At 37.4% G+C, this 24,941-nt stretch overlaps 3 protein-coding genes and 1 pseudogene across 6 annotated transcripts; 3 read left to right on the top strand and 1 right to left on the bottom strand.

Annotated features, from left to right (window-relative positions):
• Window positions 1-5,283: 5,283 nt before the first annotated feature.
• On the top strand, window positions 5,284-9,978 carry LOC127449320 (kelch repeat and BTB domain-containing protein 12-like; annotated as a pseudogene).
• A 148-nt stretch (window positions 9,979-10,126) lies between these two features.
• On the bottom strand, window positions 10,127-15,287 carry LOC127449303 (interactor of HORMAD1 protein 1). 2 transcript variants are annotated; one of them, XM_051712649.1, is made up of 8 exons: window positions 14,776-15,287; window positions 14,603-14,666; window positions 14,278-14,434; window positions 13,935-14,086; window positions 13,769-13,817; window positions 13,554-13,644; window positions 13,252-13,349; window positions 10,127-11,499 (listed from the first exon to the last, which is right to left on the bottom strand). In XM_051712649.1, exons 1-8 carry the CDS (start codon window positions 14,807-14,809, stop codon window positions 10,447-10,449), a joined length of 1,698 nt encoding a protein of 565 aa, XP_051568609.1. In that variant the 5' UTR covers window positions 14,810-15,287; the 3' UTR covers window positions 10,127-10,446. The 2 variants fall into 2 exon arrangements, with proteins under 2 accessions (XP_051568609.1, XP_051568610.1); XM_051712650.1 differs by having other exon boundaries at window positions 14,991-15,286.
• A 586-nt stretch (window positions 15,288-15,873) lies between these two features.
• Window positions 15,874-20,668, top strand: c12h1orf159 (chromosome 12 C1orf159 homolog). 2 transcript variants are annotated; one of them, XM_051712660.1, is made up of 9 exons: window positions 15,924-16,000; window positions 16,529-16,604; window positions 17,436-17,520; window positions 17,680-17,766; window positions 18,164-18,205; window positions 18,404-18,538; window positions 18,781-18,806; window positions 18,931-18,961; window positions 19,374-20,668. In XM_051712660.1, exons 2-9 carry the CDS (start codon window positions 16,542-16,544, stop codon window positions 19,475-19,477), a joined length of 573 nt encoding a protein of 190 aa, XP_051568620.1. In that variant the 5' UTR covers window positions 15,924-16,000; window positions 16,529-16,541; the 3' UTR covers window positions 19,478-20,668. The 2 variants fall into 2 exon arrangements, with proteins under 2 accessions (XP_051568621.1, XP_051568620.1); XM_051712661.1 differs by lacking the exon at window positions 16,529-16,604 and having other exon boundaries at window positions 15,874-16,000.
• A 1,264-nt stretch (window positions 20,669-21,932) lies between these two features.
• LOC127449309 (RING finger protein 223-like) lies at window positions 21,933-24,922 on the top strand. Of its 2 annotated transcripts, none has more exons than XM_051712659.1 (2): window positions 21,933-22,002; window positions 23,585-24,922. In XM_051712659.1, exon 2 carries the CDS (start codon window positions 23,607-23,609, stop codon window positions 24,285-24,287), a length of 681 nt encoding a protein of 226 aa, XP_051568619.1. In that variant the 5' UTR covers window positions 21,933-22,002; window positions 23,585-23,606; the 3' UTR covers window positions 24,288-24,922. The 2 variants fall into 2 exon arrangements, with proteins under 2 accessions (XP_051568619.1, XP_051568618.1); XM_051712658.1 differs by lacking the exon at window positions 21,933-22,002 and adding an exon at window positions 22,256-22,735 and having other exon boundaries at window positions 23,585-24,918.
• Window positions 24,923-24,941: the final 19 nt, after the last annotated feature.

Raw genomic sequence — 24,941 nt, 5'->3', positions numbered from 1 at the left:
GGTTGAATGCCTCTCTTCTGTGGTTAATATATTAATAATTGAGTCCACTAATGTTTAGGCCTCTGATATCTGCAGATTATATCCTCTTTTTACCCCATTCACATTTATAAGTAAATGTAAACATAAATATGCATGCGGGTTCTAAGCACATTTTCTTACCTAAAGTGTCTACTGAATTTAGTTACAACCCCCTACACAACCTTCAATAAACCCCACATTATTTAATTAAACCACAGTTATCAATTCTTCATGTTTGAAATCTGCTTTGCATCTTGTCGAGTTGAATATGCTGCGTGCACGTCATGTCGTAATGTAATTACAGTACAATATGACAATTTCACTGTTCATGTCCTTGGACCTGGCAACACTCATAATGCCTAAACAGATCCATGTGTGGCTTTGTTGTTAACCACACATTATAGCAATCACATTAATGTTAATTCATTAATTCACCTCTGTATGTTCTTGCCTAATGTTTAAGAACAAAGAAAGCAATCCAGGCAACACTGACTATAATCAAATTTAATTTCAAACAGAAATATATGTAAACTACCTTTAACCCTTAGCTTTGAGGTAAAAATGACCCCTTTTGAACTGTGCTTCTTTAAAAAAAACACGGTTTCCTTCGTCTCAGTGGCATGAGGTTTGGTGACTTTTCCTACATTTGCTATCTATACACACACACACAAATGGGGCTGGATTCTGGTGGTGTGACAGAAAAATTCACACTTGTTGTGTTCAGGGTCAAATTTGACCCAACATAGAAAATGAATGTGTGAGACAATAAAAAGAAGCATTTTGTTTTTAATTTGTCAAATAAAATCAATAAATCAGCCACAATGCAGAACAAACACACACACACACACACACAGAGAAATGAAGGGGTGATACTATAACACATCCAATTTGCGTAATGCACGTGCTCACACACACACACACACACTCACACACAGGAATGAATAGGTGAGAACAGAGAGCATTTTTTATAGAATCTGTCAAATAAAATCAGCCATAATGCAGAACACACACACACACACACACACACACACACACACGTTGGTGCGGCTATCCTTATGAGGACTCTTCATAGACATAATGTTCTATCTCCTAACCCTAACTCTACCCCTAAACCTAACCCTCAAAAAGCTTTCTGCATTTTTATATTTTCAAAAAAACATAGTTTAGTATGTTTTTTAAGCGATTTGATTATGGGGACACTAGAAATGTCCTCATAAACCACATTTATAGCATAATATAATATCCTTGTAATTACTAGTTTTTAACCTAAAAAATATCCTTGTAAACCACCCAAACCCACCCACCCACACACACACTAATTCATACACACACACACACACACACACAGGTTTGTTTCACTATAAGTGAGGACATCTCATAGACTTCCACTGATTTCATGGCAGGCTAATGATATTTTCTATCCCCTAACCCCACCCCTAAACCTAACCCTCACAGAAATCTGTGCACATTAGTAGATTTAAAGCTAAACATGATTTGGTCGATTTACGAGCCTTTTTTACTAGTGAGGACCACCTAAATTTCCTCACTAGTGGGTTTTCAACAAGTTTCCCTGTATTAGTGAGGACATTTTCAAAAATGTTGCAGTCACAAATATAGTTAAACCTGTGCACGTACACACACACACACACACACACACACACACACACACACACACATACACACACAGGAATAAATAGGTGAGACTATAACATAGCCTATAGCATCGTTGCAAAAACTGACACTTCAAAACACCTCAAACAAAAAAATGCTAAACTTTGAAAAAATAGTGATTTTGTAATGTCTTTAATAATATCTAAATATATCTCCAAATGCATAACTTTGTGATAAGATCTAAAAAAAAAAAAAAATCTGTTTGCTACAACCAAGCAAATGAGTGGACCTCTGCAGCCATCTACTGGTTATAGTAGTAATTTCAGGTCATTTTCATAAAAAAAAAAAAAAAAAAAATTCCAGCATATGGCAGCAATCAAAATCAAATCAAATCCCTTAATTGTCACTCAACCATATACACATGTGCAACAGTGGGTGAAAGTCAGTTCCAAGCAACATGTAATCAGTGGAAATAAATATGAAGTGTTGTGTTGACATTCAGCTGTCGGCTGATAGTCAGTTGCCAGTGTGTTATTATGAGAAGTATAAAATGTGAGTCCAGTCTGAGGCAAATAAAGTGCAGTGCTGATATATGTATCATGAGCGATCAAGAGTTCAAAAGTCTGATTGCTTGGGGCAAGAAGCTGTCATCAAGTCGGCTGGTGCGGGACCTGATGCTGCAATACCGCCTGATGGTAGCAGGAGAGCAGCCCATGGCTCGGGGGCTGGAGTCTCTGATGATTCTCCGAGCTTTTCTCATACTCCGCCTGGTGTAGATCTCCTGGAGTGAGGGAAGCTCATCTCCGATGATGTGCCTGGCTGTTCGCATTACACTTTGCAGGGCTTTGCGGTTGAGGGCGGTGCTGTTGCCGTACCAGGCAGTGATGCAGCCAGTCAGGATGCTTTCTACAGTGTTAGTGTAGAACCGTGTGAGGATGTGGTGATTCATTCCAAACTTCCTCAGCCGTCTCAGGAAGAAGAGGCTCTGGTGAGCCTTCTTCACAACGGCCTCAGTGTGGACTGACCATGTGAGTTCTTCAGTGATGTGGACACCGAGGAACTTGAAGCTGCTGACTCTCTCCACTGGTGCTCTATTGATGGTGATGGGGCTGTGTTCTCTTTTCTCCTGAAGTCCACCACAAGATCCTTGGTCTTGCTGACCTTGAGGGAGAGGCTGTGCTCCTGACACCAGCGTGTCAGAGTGTGCACCTCCTCTCTGTAGGCTGTTTCATCATTGTCAGTGATCAGACCTACCACCGTCGTATCATCAGCAAACTTCATGATGGCATTTGAGCTATGTGTTGCCACACAGTCATGTGTTAATAGGGAATACGGGAGTGGCCTGAGAACACAGCCCTGCGGGGCTCCAATGTTGTGGGTCAGTGATGAGGAGATGTTGTTGCCCATTCCAGGCGTCTGCCTGACAAGAAGTCCAGGATCCAGCTGCACAGCGAGCTGTTTAAGCCCAGAGCTTGGAGTTTCACATCAACACTGGAGGGCACTATGGTGTTGAATGCTGAGCTGTAGTCTACAAACAGCATTCACACATCAGTGTTCCTCTTTTCCAGGTGGGAGAGAGCAGTATGTAGTGTAAGTGCATTGGCATCATCAGTGGAGTGGTTGTTGTGCTAAGCAAACTGCTGTTAGTCCAGTGAGGCAGGCAGCACAGAGCAGATGTAATCTCTGATTAGCCTCTCAAAGCATTTGCTGATGATGGGGGTCAGAGCAACAGGACATCAGTCATTTAAGCAAGTGATTTTCAGTTGCTTTGTTACAGGCACAATGATGGACGTTTTAAATCATGTGGGGACCATAGACAAGAAGAGGGAAAGGTTGGAAATGTCCGTAAAAACACTAATCTGCCCCTAACGCATGACACCTTTTTCATATTTTCTCCCTGACTGAAATTGAGAAATGTAGATCTTTACTGAAGTGAATGTAACATAACATGATTTTATTTTATATGAAAATTAATGTGAAGTTAACTAAATTTGTGAAGTTAGTGTTATTACATTTGTTTAAAAAATTCCATGATTATGGTACAAAATTAAATGGTTATTGTTACTGTTTGACCCCAAAGACACGAGAATGCACCCTAACGAACAGTACACAAGGGTTAACTGTTGAGGCTGCTGCCATTTTGGTTCTTTTTACATGACTAGTTAGATACTATCCCTAACCCTAACCCTGACAAGTCAAAACCAACTGACTAGTTGACTCCTTCACTAGCTTCACTAATAATAATTTAATAACATTTATTCCAGAATCCAGTATAACTGTTCAGCAACTGTTGTAATTGAACCAAAAGTAACTGTTAAGATTAGGTCAAAAGCTTCATTAAAGGAATAGTTCAGCCAAAAATGCACACTGAAAATGAAAATGTGCTGATAATTTACTCACCCTCAGGCCATCCAAGATGTATATGACCTTCTTTCTTCATCAGAACTGGATTTTTTTCTCCCCAAGTTGGAATGCCCAATTCTCAATGTGCTCTAAGACCTCATGGTGGCATAGTGACTCACCTCAGTCCGGGTGGCGGAGGATGAATCTCAGTTGCCGCCGCATCTGAGACCATCAATACGCGCATCTTATCATGTGGCTTGTTGAGTGCGTTACCGCGGAGATGTAGCGCGTGTGGAGGCCCAAGTTATTCTCTGCGCACAGCTCACCACGCGCCCCACCAAGAGCGAGAACCACACATTATAGCAACCACAAGGATGTTACCCAATGTGACTCTACCCTAAATAGCAACCGGGCCAATTTGGTTGCTTAGGAGACCTGGCTGGAGTCACTCAGCATGCCCTGGATTCGAACTCGCGACTCCAGGGGTGGTTGTCAGCGTCAATACTCGCTGAGCTACCCAGGCCCCCCATCAGAACAGGATTTAAGATTTTTAGGAAAGTATCCCATGTTTTTAGCTTCATCCAATGCAAGTGAATGGACACCAATTTTTGACAGTTCAAAAAGCACGCTTAGTCAGCATCAAAGTAATCCACACAACTCCAGCTAATCAAGTAATGTCTTCTGAAGTGAATCGATATGTTTGTGTGAAAAACGAATTGCTAATTAAAACTTTATTAACTGCTAGGTAGGGTAGAGTCACATGGGGTATATACATTTTGGATGGCCTGAGGGTGAGTAAATTATCAGCAAATTTTCATTTTTGGATGAACTATTCCTTTAAGGAACAAATGCTTACACACAGATTGTGTGATCACTTTAAGAGCACGATGGGGTGAAATTTGACCTCTACACTCCAATGTACTGAGGGCCTTTCCCCAGAATCCATAACAGAAATACCAAAACGTAAACAGTGTAGGAAAGTTACTGGACCAAAAGGCCATTATTACCTTCTGCACAGGCTGAAATATCAAGTAATGTAAATCTTTTAAAGTACAAGATTATTTGTTTAATATTTTTGTTGTCTCCCCCAGTTCAGCCATTTCACAAATCATGGTCTATAATTAGCTCTGTTGCTTAGCTGGAATGGTCATGGAATGTTGAGTACACAGAGCTCTCTAGCCCTCTCCCAGTGTTTACTGTCAGAAGCACAGTAAAGTGTAGAAGGCAGCCAGTGTGTTTGTGTCGAATGTGGGTAATGGACACATTGTTGCCTGTAGGCAGAAACCACAGGAAGCCAGAGATCTGGTAGGGTTCATTAATGCATGTGCTAATGTAATGCATTTGACTTTGCATGTTTCTGGCACTGTTGCCAATGCCATATGACTGATACGACTATAAATGTCATTTCATTTAAATGTCAAAGCATTGACTCATTTAAGAAGGAAAAAATTAATTAATTTCCATCAAAATGATAAAATTAAATAAGAATAGAACTTTGAATCAGTGCTTCTGTGGATTTTTAATCACTGGGTCAGACTCTGCAATATAAAAACAACAGCATACGCTAACATGTTGCTGCAAGTTTCTGTGCCATCTCACTTTGCTGCATTAGCTTACGAACTATCTTTTATCTCTTCAGATGAATTTTCACTTTTTAAGGGTCTCCAGGATGTGTTTAAGATAGGGCAGAGATATAAAGAGACAAAGAACAAAAATGGATCTTAGAGCCAAGCATGGTTTCGAATCGAAGCTAAATCGAATGCGGGACGCTGAGCAGTTCACAGATGTGGTTCTGATGGCTGAGGGAGTCAGATTCCCATGTCATCGCACAGTGCTTTCTGCATTCAGCCCCTACTTTCACGTAATGTTCACCTGCAGCCTGTGTGAGTGTACCAACCGTCATGTAGTGTTAAGAGATATGCCGGCCCAAAGCCTGGCCCTTTTGTTGGAGTACATGTACAGCTCCTATCTTCCACTCACTGCAGCCAATGTGCAGGGGATCTCTGTTGCTGCTTTTCTGCTACAGATAGATGATGTGTTCAGCCATTGTCAGATCTACATGATTGACAACATGGATACCTCCAACTGCCTAGGCATCTATTACTACACCCGGGAACTTGGGGCAGAGGATTTGGCTGACCAGGCTCAGCGCTACCTGTGGCAGCACTTCACTGATGTGTGCCTCGGTGAGGAAATGCTTGAGTTGGAGGCACACCAGCTAGGAACGCTGCTGGGCTCAGACGACCTCAATGTTTCGTGGGAAGAGAGCATTCTGGATGTGGTGCTGCATTGGGTGAAGTACTGCCCAGGTGGTGTAGGGTCAGAGGAAGAGAATCGTGTCAGACCCCTTCCAGAGTTCTTAAAGAAGGCACATCTTCCACTGGTGGATGTGCATTATTTGAAGGAGACAATGAAACGGAACACAGCACTGCTAGCTGATGCTGAATGTCTAGAGATGATGGAAGAGGCAGTGGAAGCAGTAAGCATGGATTCAGATGCTCCATCCTGCAGATTGAAGCTGCGCTATGGCATGGAGACAACAGATCTATTGCTCTGCATTGGTAATGATGGAGGAGGGATACATTCATGTTATAGAAGCTACTCTGAGCGCAGCTTCTGTTATGCTCCCAACACTGGCCGAACATTTTTCATCACCTCTCCATGATATGGTGATGTGCTTGGATATGTCTGTGCTGGGGTGCTGACTGAGAGAAATGCAATTATTGTGTCAGGAGAGCTAGGAGCTTGAAGAATGGCAAGACTGAAAGAGAGATACGTCGAGATTTTTCAGGCTTCTGCAGGAGAAAATTACAGTAATACTGTACATACTGTATGTTTTCAACATCAAACATATTAAATAAAAATAAAAAATAAAAACAACTTTAAAACTTCTTTCTACAACTTAATCTGTGCATTAGTTCATATAATATAATGCCCAAAATAATTAAATGCCCATTTTTAAAAGTAGAATCATTACGACATTATTACTTTTAATAAGAAATTGAACCTTGATGTTAATATAAACATATACAGGTATACTGAGAATATAAAGGACATGCTTTGATAATGTTTGTCATTATGTGGGATAAGTTAAATAATCAAACCAAATTTCACACATTTTCAAAACTTTTACAGTTTCAGAAAGAAAATACATTTATAAATTGACCTATTTATCTAATGTCTTACTCTATTTTATTAATTTATTTGCAGTGTTTATGCCTGTTTTTGAACTTAATTTTTCCTGTGTTCCTTTCAGATACAACAATGAAGCCCAGGGTAGCTGGAAATACCTGACTTCAGCAGAGTATCATGATTCTTATGCACTGAGCTCTTTGGGAGAAAATCTGTATCTGATTGGGGGTCAGATGAAGCTGAATAACCAGTTCCTCATCACCAACAGTGCCGAGCGCTGGTCTTTACAGGGTGGGCCTTGGTGCAGTGCTGCCCCTTTGCCTATGCCCCTTGCATATCATAGTGTCGTTCGGATGAAGGGCCGCCTATATGTGCTAGGAGGACGGACCAATCAGGTACAACACTTCTTTTTTCAATTTCAATTTTTTTTTTTTTAAACATTTTTAAAAACTTGTGTGCTATTCTGTCAGCACGTACTCTTATTTCTTCAAATAAATGAAAATAAAACCAAGTGAGGACCACAGTAACTTTTTTTTTTAAAGTTTATTGCCATCTCCCTTTTGCCTTTCCCTAAACTGCACCTGTTCTGCCATGTCTCATGAACAACAGTCCTACCACGCAGATGATGAGACTGACCGTATGAGTAATCGCTTGCTTGAGTCTGACCCAAAAACCAACAAATGGAGTGGACTTGGTCAAATGAAATATTCAAAATATTGTTGCACTCAATGGGGAAATCGATGTACTGGGTGAGAATGTCAACAGAATGAATACAATACACAGGGTTGGGGAGTAACGAAATACATGTAACAGGAATACGTATTTAAAATACAAAATATAAGTAACTGTATTCCACTACAGTTACAATTTAAATCATTGGTATTTAGAATAGAGTTACATTCAAAAAGTATTTTGATTACTGAAGAGATTACTTTGCATTTTATTGTCATTTGTTTCATTTAATATTTAGTCCTTTCAGATGGAAAACATTTATACATATAAATGATGCGATCCAAAGTGCATTTGAACAGCGGTGAAACACTTTCTTATGATGTGTTACATTCATAAAAGCAGACAGAGAAGTAAGTTGAAGTAAGTTTGGAGCAGAAGAAATAGAAATAAACATTGTGTAATTGTCAGCTTTACGCTAAGCTAAAATGCTATTTTTAGCCATTTTGCATGCACTTTACCAGGCACGATTATATTTTTATCATCAAGAAAATTCACGTTGGATCATAATTTCTTTTTTCTAGTAAGACCTTTGATATTAGGGTAAAAAATCGTATTCTGGATAATAATTTTTGTCTTGTTTTCCTGTAAAAATATCTAAAAATCTTTAAAACAAGATCCATTTTATTAATCTTGTGTTAGAACAACACTGCATAAGATATGTAGGTTTTTCAGAGAATGTATTTTTAATGTATATTTTAACGTGTATTTTGTCTTACTGTACTGGCAGAGTTTTTATAGTCAAAACAAGTGAAAAAATCTACCAGTGCTGAAGATGTCATCCAAAGTATTTAGAATACGTTACTGACCTTGAGTAATCTAACGGAATACGTTACAAATTACATTTCACAGCATGTATTCTGTAATCTGTAGTGGAATACATTTCAAAAGTAACCCTCCCAACCCTGACAACACAGTATGCTAATACGTTTGAGCCCAACTAATTTCTATCTAAAACTATGTTTTTATGACTTGTGGGCTTCTGTAGCAAAGGAATGGGATTTACCAGTGGATTATTTTAAAACTGCTTGGCACAATGCCGTATGTAAGAAGCTTATAACAGTAGCCGTAAATACAATGGTTTTCTCACCATCACCTGTATTACTTTTGTTATTCTCTTAAAATAATGAAAACTTTTTTTTTTTTTTCACTGAATGGTTTTCCGCAAATACAAAAGGAATCTAAACACCTAAGCATACCACATGCAATTCTGTAACATCTTCATACAGCAGAGTTGGCTTTGTTTAAAATAAGTCTCAGTGTCTATTCCTACAGGTGGTATTGGGTGTGAAAGTGTGGATCGTGGCCAGTCACGTCACTGTCTCAATGTAGTGGAGATCTACAACCCTGATGGGGATTTCTGGAGGGATGACCCTCCTTTACCATGGCCTCTCCTATCACTTCACAGCAATGTATCAAATGCTGGTGTGGTTGATGGAAAATTTTGTCTGTGGATACTCTTAAATTACACCTCCGTAACATTGTAATTTTAACATACACAAGTAAACTTCACTCTCTCCCAAGATTGTCATGATATCATCACAAAAGACATCCTGCAGTTGGACCCCTGGGAAAATGTATGGACTGTGATGGCAAAGCAGGCTCTAATGCACAACAGTTACGATGTGTGCTTGGTGGCAAATCTGAAACCTGGTGGACTCTTGCCACCTCCTGCTGACTTGGTAGATGAATGACAACATCTGATTGAGATTTCTCATAAGTTGGATTTAGGCTATTAGGTCATCTGCAAGGTGGTAGTGTAGGATGAAAGAGTAGATTTAGCGACAATAGGACTTTCATTTATAGCTCCAACTATTTTGAATTATAATGCAGCAAGTGCTTTAATGATTTTAAAGTGATGTTTTAAGTTCCTTGATTTTATTTATTAATTTTACAAGTTGAAAGCTGCAATGTGTCAAAGGATGCGAGATATTATTTACAGATCACAGATGAACAGAAGTGAAAACCATAGTAAAAATGTATTGGATTGAGTTGCACAATATTTGCAACTTTTAAGCAGTCTATGCAATTTATGAAACAGATGTCAATCTGTCCAATTTAACAACTGTGTTATGTTTCAACTGTAAACAAACTTTCAAAATATATTTCAAAATATTAAAATAATTATTTTATGTCTTGATGTTATATTAAGGTTGTCTAAAATATTTGCAAGAACTTTACAAACATTCAAGATAGTTCTTAGAAACAGTACAAATTTTAATCGTTTTGTTACATCCACATTTGTAATATTATTTGTGAAAACTGATAGAACATGCATGAGTTACAGAATGTGCTTGGATGTGGCATATGGTCCAACTAAAGTAGAACAGAATACTTTTAGTTGCAGTAAGATCTGCCATACTGTCTCAGGGTTTTTATAATATCCACAAGTGTCAATGAATGTCTTTCAAAAAGAATCCACAATGTCCAGTAACAAAAGAACAGATGTCTACAGCAGGCAAAGTAAATACAGATCAAAGTTCACCAGTCACATGCAATTTCTAGGTTCCACTTACAAGGCTAATCCAATGTGAAGGAAACTGAACATAGAACATACTTTATATAATTTCTTGGATGTTTGTGTACTTAACATGCATTGAAGTATGTTGCATCTCATTCTGAGTCATTATTAAAGTCAAAGAGCTGCCAGAGGCCACCTTCTCCTGTTATGATATTGCCCTTGGGTTTAGGCACCACTTCTTCCCACTCACTCATCTTGTATTCCACAATCATTTGGGAGCTGTTTGTGTCCTGGGACCACATACTGAAGGGGTTTAGAGGTTCTTCAGCTACACACCAACTGACTGGTGCTACAGAGGCTTGCTGCTGTGGTCTTAAGTCATCTGCAACCGATTTGTTGGTCATTTTCCAGTGTTCACAAAGAGAAGACAGAGGTACTCTGTCTTTTTGTTCACTTTGAAAGTCTTTCTTCTGCTGGCTGTCCTTGGAGAGCTTTACAGCCCCTTTCTTTCTCACTGGTTGTCTTTGTGGGAGTACCAAGGCTCTCTTTTTCCCTCTGAAATTTGGGGCTTTTTGGCGTCTCCTGAGGACTTTCTGTGGTGACAAAGTCTCAGTGTGAGTGCCCAATCTGTTCCCTCTCATGTACAATGCCTTTTCTGGTTCCATATGCACAAGGGGTCTATCTGCATACTCCCTTCCATGATTCTCTATGGATGCACTGGATGAAGCATCAACAAGTCGGCTTGAGGGTCTAGTCACAATCAACTGTCCAACCAATCTCTGTGAGGCACCAGGTGAAAACTCCTCTGTGACCTCTGTTTGCTTAAGCTGCTGTTGTATTTGTACTGGTCGGATGTGTGCATTTCTGTTTTGAGTCTTAGGTGTTTTATGTGGACACAGGTCCTGTTCAGCTGTTTTCCCTGAATAACTGACAGGCCTACTGCATAGCATTATGCTCTGATAATGCTTTTCATCTGATATGACAGAGAATCTCTCTAACAGTCCAGGGGATGTCTGGACTTCACTGTCAATCATTCTGGCAGAGCTAGGTCCTGCTATCGGATTGTGAATGGCAATCAATGTCCCAAGCTGTGACAGAATCTCTCCCAGCATGCCCTGCTCCTTGCTCTGCTCTGCTTTCAGATGCTCCAGATGCCGATGGAGGTTAAGCATGTTTGAGCCCAAATCTTTTACAGCCATACTGATCTAATTTAATAGAAAATAAATGTGCCTTTATTCAACTGATAAACACTTAAAGGAATATTCCGGGTTCAATAGAAGTTAAGCTCAATCAACAGCATTTGTGACATAATGTTGATTTATTGCCACAAAAATGTGTTTTGACTTGTCCCTCCTTTAAAAAAAAAAAAAAAAATCTGGGTTACAGTGAAGCACTTAAAATTGAAGTAAGTAAACATTATAATACTCACCTTTTCAAATGTTTAGCTACAAGACATACATTATATGCATGTAATGCCCTTTTGTCCCTAAATCTATGCATGTAAAATCGCTTACTAACCTTTTCTGTGTATTTTACAAATTTGTTGCCATGACAATGTAACACCATAAACCCTGAAACCCTAAAATGACCATAAAAATTATTTAAACTCTACATCTCAAATACACTGCCTGGCCAAAAAAAAAGTTGCATACTCTAATATTTCTTTGGACCACCTTTAGCTTTGATTACAGCATGCATTCGTCATGGCATTGTTTTGACAACCTTATGCAACGTCACGACATTTATTTCCATCCAGAGTTGCATTAATTTTTGGCCAAGATCTTGTATTGATGACGGGAGAGTCGATCCACTCCGTAAAGTCTTCTCCAGCACACCCCAAAGACTTTCAATGGGGTTAAGGTCAGGACTCTGTGGTGGCCAATTCATGTGTGAAAATTATTCCTCACGCTCCCTGAACCACACTTTCACAATTTGAGCCTGATGAATCTTGCCATTGTCGTCCTGGAATATACCCAATTAGACCCAATCCTGTAAGTTCTCGTCACATTGTGCATATGGAAATGCTCTTACTTTCATTATTAAACATAGCCATGAGTTGCACTGTTGATTTTTTTCGATGCGACTTCACCAAGAGTTTTAGTGATCTGCGATCACGATCATTCATGATTTTTTTCTGACCACATTTCTTCCACAAAGCTGATGGTTCACCACTATCCTTCCAAGTTTTAATAATGCGTTGGACAGTTCTTAACCCAATTCCAGTGATTTCAGCAATCTCCTTAGTTATTTTCTTTGCTTGATGCAGGCCAATAATTTGCTCCTTCTGAAACAAAGTAACATCTTTTCCACGACCATAGGATATGTCTTCCAACATGGTTGTTTAAGGAATGAGAAGCTACACACTGCATCAGTTAGGGTTAAAAGAATTGTTGCCAGCTGAAACAATTTTATCACTGCAATAATGATCCAATCATAGGCTCTTAAGTATCTGCTTATATAAATCCAAACGGCTACTTTTTTTTTTTTTTTTGGCCAGGCAGTGTAATACACAAGTTTTCACAGAAGAATTAATGTAAGTGCTTTTATGAAATTATAAGCTTCACATTTTTGCCTTTAAACCCTCCAAAAATGGGACCTTATTCACTTCCAATATAACTGCCTCGATTTTTGCTTTTTTTTTTTTTTTTTTTTTTTTTTTTTAAGAAAAGGGGGAACTAGTCGAAATTATTATTTGTGCTAATCAACATTATGCCACAAATGCTGTCAATTGAGCTTAACTTGTATTGAACAGAATTTTCCTTTAAACCAGGTCATGTTGACTTCGAGTTTTAATGCTTTCTAATCTTGCTATGTCTTTGGTTTTTCAAAATAATGCCAGTATAGAGTGTGTATATATAGTCATTTTAGATGTAATAGATTTACAAAAATTGTCTAGTAGTCAAGACATGCAGATGAACAGTCTGCCCTTTCCTTGTTTATGAACAGTCTGCCCTTACCTTGTTTTCTCTGTCATCCATCCCTATTTGTGTTTGGCTCTGCAGAGTCTCAAACTGGCATGTTATGCCCTCACTCATTTTGTTTAAATAACCATCAACTGCAATGGAGAAGATGTTAGCTAATGTTAAAATACAAATGACTTATAAAAGGAATAAAAACATATACCTACTATATTAAAAATGTGCTTTTTAAACTACTTTAATGAAATAGTTTAATGACAGTGGCATTTATGGGACTTGCATGAGCTAACTGTAAGGTACTCCATACATTTAAAGAAAGAAACAGACAAACAAAAACTTACTTGTTTTTGAAAAATGATCCATTCTCTCCACTAAAACTTTTCTGGTCATGTCATTACTTCCATCAATGCGATTTAACAAAGTCTCTCTGATCTAAAAGGAGGGGGGTCAAACAGAGTTTCTGTCCAGTAGCACTGAAACCCATTAAACTGTGACTCTGTTCAAATCATTCAACAGAGTGTTAACCATGCATGTGTGCCTTTGGTACAGTACTTACATTTTTTAGAGCCTCCTGCAACTGAAGAATTCCATGAGTGAGAATTTCCCTGAAAGAGGACAATTGCATGCCAATATAATAGGATAGAATGAAAAATGTGATAGATACTTGTATGGATAAAATCGTTTTTCATTGAGCAAGTTATCAGATTGGATGGACTGATTACATTTCATATTTGTCTTTGGCTTTCCTCTTCTCCTCTTCAAATCTGTCCAACATGCCTACGGCTTTGCCACCAATGAAGTTTGGAATTTTCCCATCACCACCAAACAAAAATGGCTTAGAACTATAATTGCTAGACACAATCATATCCTTCATCTGTAGACAAGATGAAGACAATAAGGAAGCACACAGATAATAGTGCAGGGCTACATAATTGATAGATTTTCAGCTGCTGACCAAGAAAATAGGTGTTCAAATCAAGAAACTTTCAGCATATTAGACAAGAGGAAATGTGGTGCCACAGCCACACATATCATGCATAGTTTAGGCCTGTAAAAATTAATGACCTCCTGTGAGGTTTGCTGAGAGCCTCTGCTCTGGCCACTCATCTCCTGAGAAAGGCTTTGAGAATTGTCAGGCCAGAGTTGAGAGCTCAACAGAATCTGGGAGTCAGTCAGGCTGGAGTAGTCACTGTTTCCGGAACCCTTGCTTGTTTTAATCCCTCTGTAACAGACAAGAGTTCTGAATATGCTGCTTTGTGCCATTGGCGAACCATACATAAATAAGCACTAAATTACATTGTTAGTTTTAAGGGCAAATAATGATGATAACGATTCAGAAGTTAGGCTAGCTGACAAATGCCCTAATAAACAATTCAAGCACAAGACATACCCAGAAGATGCGGGGGCATTCAAAATCTCCTTTATATTCCAGACATTCGGCTTCATTTTCCAGGCTTTCGAGGTCAACGAAAACGACACATTCATTTCAAATATGTTTGATCCACAAAAAACACTCAACAAAGCAAAGCTTTGACAAAAACTTCATAAACTTTAATGTCTGACCATTAGTATAAAATAGTGAGTTGTGTTTCTTCATGTTAATCCTTTATAGTTTTATTTATCCGAGCGAACGTCAAGTGTGATTACACCAACGTCTGGACTCGCGAGGCCAACGGCTGTCGTCAAAGCTCATCTACTCAAGACAATCTAATGCAGAGTTAGAAAACTGGACTCGTTTTACAAGTCTACAGTGTTCGTTTCAAAGACCTTGGTCTTACCTGTAATCTACGTTGATATATTCTATAATGTCGAAAGAAACTATTCGTATTGGTTTATTTAGCCGCCGCCTATCCTGACCGTTACGGTTTAATCAAGCTATGTGAGTGTGCGCGCGTGACATTTTTTAACGGTTTGCGGCAGTTTTCCCGGGCTACAGAATTCAAAAATGTGTAATATATTTTACATCAAACCATCTCCAGCGAGTCTGTCCAGGACGCTAAGAAATATTATCGCTAGATGGCACTCTTTAAATACTTATTGAAAATCAGAGGAAACTGTCAATAAATTCCACTTCATTATTTTAAATGGCTATTATTATTATTATTATTATTATTACATGAGCTAATATATTTCGTGAACTTATCAGCAGAAGCACATGCCTAATGAAGTTAGCTAAGCTACTTTATGTGTACGTGCATTTGCGATGTCGTATACAAATACGATGTCGTCTGTAGCGTCATAGGACTTTGAGAAGTTTCATTCCATTTGTATTCCCCTCTGTATGATCATAGGGTTAATTATTGGTCACTCGGGTTCATGAGCTAACTGTCTCCTAGCAACTAAAAATACGAATGCGCTTGTCTGCATAATAAAAGTCACAGAGCTTTGAAAATGTAAAGTCATGTAAACTCAGTTCTGATATTGTGATCCATCTCCCCAGTATCTCATAGATTATTGCATCTCATATACATCATAACAGCTGTTTAAAAAAAAAAAAAAATGTTTTTGCACAGAAAACTGTCTGTTAAAGTGCCTCACTGAGACACGAAACATTTAATTTTACATTGGCTGGCTACGAAAGTGCGTTCGCGTCTGTTTTATGTATATTTTTGTTACTAAATGGTATTCGTATGACAGTATGGATTTGGCATGGAAATCCTTCTAGTAATGGCAAAGCTGTTGTTATAACTGTCAACACAAAGACCTGTATTTTGGCAATGAACGTTTATTAACCAGGAAGTAAACTCCTATTGTCAACAGATTTCTGACACATTAAAACGTCTCGCTGGTAAGTTCAAGTGTTTATTATCATCAAATCTGGATTCTATTGTCGGGAAACAAAGAAAACGTGACAGTCTTTACTGCTCTTATTTTTAGCGTCTTTTGAAGGGTAGCGTCTAAAACAGACTGCAAGCTAATTAACCAGCTGCTCAGATTGCCAGTCACTAGACTTATAAAGAACCTGTTTGGTGGGTTAACGTATTTGCCAAATGTCATTGTACTTGGTGGTAAAATGTCATTCTTCATATTTACTAATACACACCCATCCGGCAAAACAATGAATTTGAACCACGAGTCCAAGAGTTAGACACAAAATTACAGTGAAGAAGGCCATTTCTTACTAATTAAATGCACAATGAAACGAAGAGTTAAGTTGAAGAACAACTTCATGGCTCAACTGTTGATGTGCCCGTCCTCCGTTTTTTCATCTCTTAAAGTTACATGTTAAATTTAACATAGCATTGCTTAGAACATGGCATTTCAGAAGGTAAACATAATGGGTTTCAGCTCTATATTGACTCAATCTAACCCACAGGAGTAATTTCATCATGAGTAGAGCCTACTACATCATCAGTGCTGCTCTTTTTGTGTTAGAAATTCCAGAAACCAAGGTATCTCTTGTCTTTTCCCTTCAGGTATCTTTGGAATAATCACACAACTCTCAGTGTGAGTCTTAAAGGAATAGTTCACCCAAAAATGAAAATTCTCATCATTCACTTACCCTCATGCCATCCCAGAAGTGTATGACTTTCTTTCTTCAGCAGAACACAAACAAAGATTTTTTGAAAAGTGTCTCAGCTCTGTAGGTCCATACAATGCAAGTGAAAGGTGATCAGACCTTTGTAGCTCCAAAAATCACATAAAGGAAACATAGAAGTAATCCATATGACTCCAGTGGTTAAATCCATATCTTCAGAAGGGATATAATAGGTGTGGGTGAGAAAAAGAACAATATTTAAGTCCTTTTTTACCCTACATCTCCACTTTAACTTTCACTTTCTGATGTGAAAGTGAAACTAAACAGGCACCACATGTGACTTTCAGATGTAAAAGTGAAAGTGGAGATTTAGAGTAAAAACAATGACTTGCATTTTGAACTGTTTCTCACCCACACCTATTACATCGTTTCTGAAGATATGGATTTTACCACTGGAGATATGGATTACTTCTATGTTTCCTTTATGTGATTTTTGGAGCTACAAAGGCCTGATCACCTTTCACTTGCATTGTATGGACCTACATAGCTGAGATATTCTTCTACAAATCTTTGCGTTATGCTGAAGAAAGTCATACACATCTGGGATGGCATGAGGGTGAGTAAATGGTGAGAGAATTTTTATTTTTGGGTGAACTATCCCTTTAACAAAGCAGCTTGTTTGGTTGTATTTATTAAGACCAATTCCATTTTTTATGTTTATATTTTGGATTTGTATGTGTTTCAGGCTCTGCTAGAAAACTCCAATGACTGTTGTGAAAGAATAAAGAGAATGAATGAAACCTGTGCAAACATTACACTCTGTGATCCTGGTATGTTTGTCATTTAATAAAAAAACCTGGTTGAATAGTTCTCAGAGATTTTCTATGCTTATTTGGTGCGAAGTCTGTTCTGAAACATTTAGATGTCATTTATATAAAAACAAAAAGCTTTATGCATTATATATTTTGTCATTCTGAATCCATCACCAGGGCTTCCTCATGTTCAAGAGAACAGTACAAATGTTTTTTGTGTGTCATGTGACTCACTGGAGCAGGGGAATTCAACATTCAACAATAGTAAGTGTTGTGCTATAGACATTATTGTGTAGTTACATAGTCTATAAGATTGCTTGACAGTTGAATAAACACCATGTGCACTTGCGTCATGCTTTTAGATTTTTCTTCATTTAAATGTTTAAGCTAAAATCTAGGAAAACAGATTTTGAAAACTCCTTATTCACAGTAGCGCCAGCTTTGACGTTCAGTCTCTTCAATGATCTGTACTGCAGTTTAGTGTTTTTGGATCCTTCCGCCAACAAAACATTGAAAAAATATATTTTCAAGAACACTGTAGACAAACTCCAGACATATGAGTTGTGGAAAATCAGATGTGATCTAAATGTGATCAAAGATGGCGCTACTGTGAATAAGGTCTATTTATTGCTTTTCATTGTATTTTCTGCTCACCCTCTAGCTAGGATCAGTCACACTCCAGTACCTGCAGTCATATTGATTGGTAAGTTAACTGATTGTAATGTGAAACCACTGTTGAAATGTTCCAGACTGAGTGAGAGAAGACGGACCTATAATGAAACTCACTTCCATAGGGTGAATGGGGACAGCCCGCAAACAAAACAGCTTTAAAAACAAATAGTTTTTTTCTTTACTGGCACTCAGTAGTTTCATCCTTTGTGCATTGTGTGTGTAATGGCAGGTGGTTCAGGTGTAGCAGCCTCTGTCCTTCTTGGAACTCTTCTGATCAGCCTGGGCATCATCCTTACTGTGGCATCTTTCTTTTACCTGAAGCGCTCAAACCGCCTTCCTGGTTTCTTCTACAGACGCAACAAGGGTAAAAAGTTACAGCTATGATTGCTGCATAAACAGATCTATAAAAGTTTCCTATGTTTTCCATTTTGTTATCATATAATTATTACAGGAACAGTTTTGTTACTGACAGGCTCTTTAAGTTTAAGGTTAACCTTCTTTACCCATTTGTGTTTAATATTGTAATTGTAATCTTTTTTTTCTTTTTCTGTTTGTATTTGTTTTTGGATATGTAAACTATAAGTTTGTGATTTTTGTCTTTGTCAGCTTTTATGTTCCAGCCAAGTGAGACGGTAAGATCTCTATAATCCATTAATGTTCTTTGAATGTAATGTGAATAATTGCAGCACTGGCCTTCAAATATTATCAAAGCAGAGGATACCAAAAATACTAATGAGGAAATATTTCTCTTCTAAGGCTGTCATGATTCCTGAAGCCACATCTTCAGGTATGAGGAATTAGAACTATTACTTCGGTTCATTTAAAATATTTGTACAGTGCTTTTCACAATACAGATCAGCTTTACAAAGTGTAGTGACTCACATTTTCCAGCGAGGAAAAACTCCCTTAGTACTTAATCTGATAATTATTATCTAAAGTTTTGTGATATTTTATACTTGGATCAAAATAGGCCAAAATGTGGTTTATTCTAGTACCAACTGCACTATATTTTCATTGACTGACCATCTATTGGGAATATTTGATTATTATTAACTTCTAGTAAAAGCAGTGTGCTCTGATTAGTATATATGATAAATTTCGCACTTAAATGTCTCTCAGGTGTCTGAATATTTTGAGATTTGGAAAGTGCATTTAAAGCTAGCCATTGTTTTTCTTAATGATTTTTGTTATGTTTGCAGTTCGCAAACCAAGATATGTCAGGAGAGAGAGGCCTTCAGCAACAACAGCCTCCCACAGTGCTACTGTGGCAACTGGTGCAGTAACAAAGGTATACAATGTGTGACCAGCCTCAAAGGGCCAGTTATGTGCCCCCCTCTCAAAACATGGGACAGTCTGTCCGCCAGCACTGTTTTCTAAAAAGGAATTGAGCAGTGAAATTTTCCGTTAGTTATGTACATGAGCGAGTGAAATGTTCCAACTGACATAGGCTTTTTTTTTCTTGGAATTTTTTTTAGATTCATTATATTCTTTTCACATGCTCAGAAAAAGCCAGATATTTATTTCTATTTATATATTTTTCACACATGCTGTTCCTTTTTTAATGTCACCTGGAGTATTTTTTTAGTGTAAATCTATAATTTTGTCAAGTAATTTGTTTTCTCAATGAATTTTGTAATGTTTATATTCATTGTCAGTATTTTCATGTGATTATTGTACTTTTGAATCTTTTGACATTGTACCTAGGATCCAAAACATGACTTCCATAATGATATTTGCACACAGTGATCCATTAGCATTTTGTACTTGTGGATAAAGCAGTTTAAGTGTCCAGTTTCTGTACAAAACAACTTGATTATTTCTATCGATTATGTACCTTGTTCACATATTCCATTAGCACTTTATTAATTCCTCATGAATATAAAATATATATATATATAATAACAATATAAAATACAAATATGGGCTTTGGTCAGAAAATGTTTAACAGCATATTCATGTTATACTAACAAGTATGAAAGATCCTCCTGTTAACAGTGGCTAGTTCTTCATAGAGCTCTTCAATATTCATAGTGTGTTATAGCATGCACCAAAGTTGTTCCCAAATATATAATAATGATTTAAAATGGGCCTCAGGCCTTAAAGTTGCAAACTATGATGTCAATGCACAAATCTAAGCAAAATTGTAACGAAAATGTGTTGCCAAATAAAGAAATACAGTTTTTAATTTGAGGAACCTTGTCCTTGACCACTTTTATCATCTTGTCTTTCCACTTTATAAGACAATGTGCCATTAACTGAATGTGATAATGGATGAAGAAGACCTGGTTACCAAATTAGAATATAATATTTGGGAAGAGATGTTAAAAAAAAACCTTGGATCTAGAGAGGCAAATATATCTTGATATTGATGTCATAAATAGAGTGATTCACTACTATTTCTATGAAATAGCTGGATTATTCAATTACTGTTTTTTTTGTATTTTTTTTTTTTTGTATTATTTATTTATTTTTTACTTTATTTGAAAAAAGTGGCCTTCAAATTGTCATATCTCATGTGATTGTGATTTTCTGTTTAGTTTCTCATTTGTATTTCTATTATGCTTCTGTTTACCTGAAGGATTGTCATTTTTTTTTTTCTTTTTTTAATTGGTTTACGAAGGGGTATTAGAACATTTATTTTGTAAACTCAAAAATCTTCAGTGTTGGTTTAAGCGGAAAGCAAGGAAGGTTTTTGTATTTAAGGTAAAGGTAAATGATGTGGTTTGTGTGTGGGGATACAGCAATGATAATGATTTCAGAATATAACCACAGATATTCAAGTTATTTCCTGTGCCAAGCATGTACGTTGTTGTTTTTGTTTTTTTGTTTGTTTTTTAAATTATGTACAGATATTAGATGCTGAACCTATTTTTATGTTGATATCTTAAGGGAGTGAGTATTGATCACCCATATTGAATCATATTTGATGACGATGTCAGTGTTTACAGAAATAAAAAACATTTTGATTCACAGGACAATTCTTTTTCTTTATTAGTTTTAATGGCTCTACAATCCCATCATATTGCATCATATCACAAAACATAAAGGCCTGTCATAACCTATTAAAATTTGTTGTATGTTTATGTAAATAGCATAACAAATATGAACCAATGGTTCTTTTGGAGAGCCACAGAGTGCAAAATAAACAATCCAGGTGGTGGCTGGTTTTGGTCATCAAAGTGTTGACAAGGTTGGGTGTGGTGGTTAACTACTATCATTGTGTTATATTCTGAAGAATAGTTATTAAAATCATAGAAGATTAGAGCAAGTTGGACTTGGCATCAAAAGCAATTTCACATAATCAAACTTTACGGCTATTGTGATCAGGAAACCACAACCCATACGAACGTGACATTCATCTGCCTTTGGTAAACAGATGGGGGGACTTTGATCCCATTTACTGTAGGTCTCAAAATATAATCACTTCCTCATGAGACATAATACTGGACCAAAATGAAGCAAGTACCAGAAAAACATGGCCGTTCCATTAGCTCAATCCATTATGTGCTGTTTACTGCAAATATGGCATGCCTCAATGTGTAACATAATTGCAAATGTACACATTTCCGAGGGACTATTTGAAGCATTCAGCACAAGTGAAGCCATGCTAGCAGCACTAGTTGGCACACTACACTATAAAATGAACAGTAAAACACCAGGAAAGTAAACACCTTTGGTGAGACTTGTGATGACACGTGAACATTATTGCACATGTGAACGTCCAAACATCCCAGACCTTGTTTTTCTCATACCTGGCTGCTTATCTCCAAGCGAGGGCGAGAGCAAGAGCATGCATGCAGCAATCATTACTTTGTGACTTTGAAAACGGTTTGAATTTATGACCAATTTCTTTATTAGTATGTTTTTATGATGCATAGTGATGTCTTATCAGTGACCAAAAGTATTGTTTTGAAGAACTGGAAGAATACTTAAAGTAAACTTGTAAATGTTGTAAACAATGTTGCAGTTTGTCAACAAACAGACAGCATACTGCCTAATGCAATCTATCTAAAGATTGTCTCACCAAATTCAGTGGCTAATTATTTGTTAAAAATGTTTTATTCATTCAAATTAAACTACCTTTAAATGTACAAGTCCTGCATGGCAAACCTTAGTCACTTACAATGTTTTGTTATTCTTCCATTACCATATGTCTACAATGACTGCATACTGTAAACAAAACCTATCTGAAAACTTCTTCCTACTTCCCTTTCTTTGTCCCACCTGCTGTTCCATAATTTGCACATGTAAGTGTGTCAGTTGGAGTATGTACAATGGGGGTGGCGAGTTGAGGATCACAAATGGAGAGAGGAAGAATAATTTAATGATTTACAGCTTAACTGACTTGAGTCAGAGCTTGTACTGTAAGTATATCAAACTTCTGAGGAACAGGTGAGGGCAGTGAGTTTACTGGAAGACTGAAACAGACCAGTCTGGAGAAAGACAGGCGGTGAAGTACTTGTTTGGAAAACTTTTCGGTGTTCAGCCAAATTTGTATCCAGCTTTAAGATCTCAAAGCATCAACAAGGTTTAAAGAAAGATATTCTCTTCTACTTTTAAGGTAATAATATGGCTCTTCAACTTCTTTTAGGTGTACATTAGGTGAATGGATGTTCAAATGTAACTTTATAAAATAATCTGTAAACAATTTTTCAGGCAGATTGTTTTGTCCACAATTTTTTTCCAATGATGAGAAAGGAAAATCTTTAAATGTGTAAATTTTCCACATTGTAAACAATTAAGGAAATTGTACTGTGGGGGACAGGTGTATCCTTTCCCAGTAACTGTGCATTAAATGTCAAACAAGTGAGTCACAATGAACAGGTACATTTGATGACAAATAAAAGTGTAAAATTATAGATACCATCATAATCCTCATTAAATTGGCATTCAAAGCACTTTCCTTTCATAACTGATATTTAGACTTTTGTGTGTTTAGTCTCAGCATCACCTTATAGCAACCTATAGCCCAAAGCAACCACATTAACACTCTGGTATATGCTACGTCAGATACTGTAATCTTTCCATATAACCTTAATGGGATAATAAAATTCAGATAAGCCTCAAATCAGTCAGTCATTAATAATTGTATTTAAATAAGGGAGTTCAAACTGTTTTTCTTCTGAAAAAGAGTTAACTGTGATCACATGCTTTTGTTATCCAGCATTTAACTTTTGTGCTTATTTAGAGCAAGATCAAAATGGCCTAAGAAGTGATCTATTATAATTCCAACCTTTTCATCAGCAGATTATACATCGGGAATATATATTATTAATAACAAGTAAAAGCAATGTCCTCCAGTAATGAATGTGACCCTCTCTCAGGTGTCATTGAACATTTCAGAGATTGGGAAAGAGCATTTTAATTGGTTGTGCCAATTAATAACTGAGGGATTATTTATGCATTTCAGGTTCTGCTGAGCACACAGTAGGATGCAGGAACCAGAAGTGTCAACAGTAACACCATCTGGAACCATACGGCACAAAAACAAGACAGTACCCTCCGGCGATGACGTGGACAATGTCTGGGATGCCGGTCCGGAATGTTCAATCTGCTTCAGTGCATACGACAACACATTCAAGACACCAAAGCTTCTAGACTGTACCCATACCTTCTGTCTGGAATGTCTCGCGCGCTTTGTGACTATTTCACCGGAGCAGGCAGGCACCCTGATCACCTGCCCCCTTTGTCGCCAGCCAACGTCTGTGCCTGCACATGGTCCTCCAGATCTGGTCACAAGCCAGGAAGTTTTGGGTCAACTCCCAAGTCACCAGCAACAAGTGGAGAAAGTTTTCCTAGATGGAAAGAGGCTGTGCTACTCGAACCCAATGATACCCAACTGCATCTGCATTGACATCAGCGGGAATAAACAGGAGGAGAATGAGAGGATAGAGGAGAGAAGAGAGGGTTGTTGGAGCAGCATGCTGCGATTCATGGGATTTTACGGTAACTGGAAGAGGCTGGTGCTCTTCACTGTGATTCTTCTTGTGCTGTTCTTTGTGGTACTGTGGCCTGTCCAGTGCTTTTTCACCAAAGGCTCCCTGTCAGTATGTTTCAGGGACACATCAATGAATCCAACTCCGTTCATTCCCAGGCCTACAATGGGTTCATAAGGCACATACAGGTGCACACAGCAATGTTGTGAAACAGAGAAGGTTATCTTTTATGCTGAGTTCATGTTGCCAGGTTGTGTTGGTCAGGATGCACTAAACAAACAGAGCAATGTTTTTGAAAGCGCCACAGAGCAGTAATAAGCTCACGAATGGTTAGATATAGTACAAGTCTCTGACCTTAAATTTCTAATTTGACCTAAGTGAAAGAAAAAACAAAAATATTTGTTTGCCATTTCATTGATGTATCATGCTTCCCATATTCCATTGTAAATGTTAAAAATGTATTTCTGTGTTTAAAACAGATTAACAACATTGACTCTAAGGTTAAACAGCTTTAATAATTGACTACAAATTGACAATATTTTTTAATTATTCAACATCCTATTTAGAGATTGTCTTGGCTAAAGCTCCATAATAGTTCCTGCTGTCAAATACAAAAACATACCATTTATTTTTATTTTTGTATGCTCTCTTATTTACAAATTATTGTTGTGTGTTTTGATTATAGTAAGCACTTTTTGTATTTTGGCACTTACATTACCAAATGGCATTTTTTTAAATTGTGGTATTATCAAGAATTTCCAGAAAAATCTTTTGTAACATATGAAATTCGTTAATTTTTATCTAATTTATGTAGTTTATCTTTTTTATATT

The sequence above is a fragment of the Myxocyprinus asiaticus genome, chromosome 12 (genome assembly GCF_019703515.2).
Source record: "Myxocyprinus asiaticus isolate MX2 ecotype Aquarium Trade chromosome 12, UBuf_Myxa_2, whole genome shotgun sequence".
Taxonomy (NCBI): Eukaryota; Metazoa; Chordata; class Actinopteri; order Cypriniformes; family Catostomidae; genus Myxocyprinus; species Myxocyprinus asiaticus.
Note: the sequence above shows the minus strand (reverse complement) of the source record. Positions and strands in the feature narration are given on the sequence as shown.

Coding starts and splice junctions, on each gene's coding strand:
- c12h1orf159 (XM_051712660.1), top strand. CDS start 16,542: ATGAGTAGAGCCTACTACATCATCAGTGCTGCTCTTTTTGTGTTAGAA. Junction 17,521..17,679: donor CATTACACTCTGTGATCCTG/GTATGTTTGTCA, acceptor ATCCATCACCAG/GGCTTCCTCATGTTCAAGAG. Junction 18,539..18,780: donor CTTCTACAGACGCAACAAGG/GTAAAAAGTTAC, acceptor TGTCTTTGTCAG/CTTTTATGTTCCAGCCAAGT.
- LOC127449303 (XM_051712649.1), bottom strand. CDS start 14,809: ATGAAGAAACACAACTCACTATTTTATACTAATG. Junction 13,818..13,934: donor GCCAAAGACAAATATGAAAT/GTAATCAGTCCA, acceptor GTCCTCTTTCAG/GGAAATTCTCACTCATGGAA. Junction 11,500..13,251: donor TGGATGACAGAGAAAACAAG/GTAAGGGCAGAC, acceptor CTATTAAATTAG/ATCAGTATGGCTGTAAAAGA.
- LOC127449309 (XM_051712659.1), top strand. CDS start 23,607: ATGCAGGAACCAGAAGTGTCAACAGTAACACCATCTGGAACCATACGG.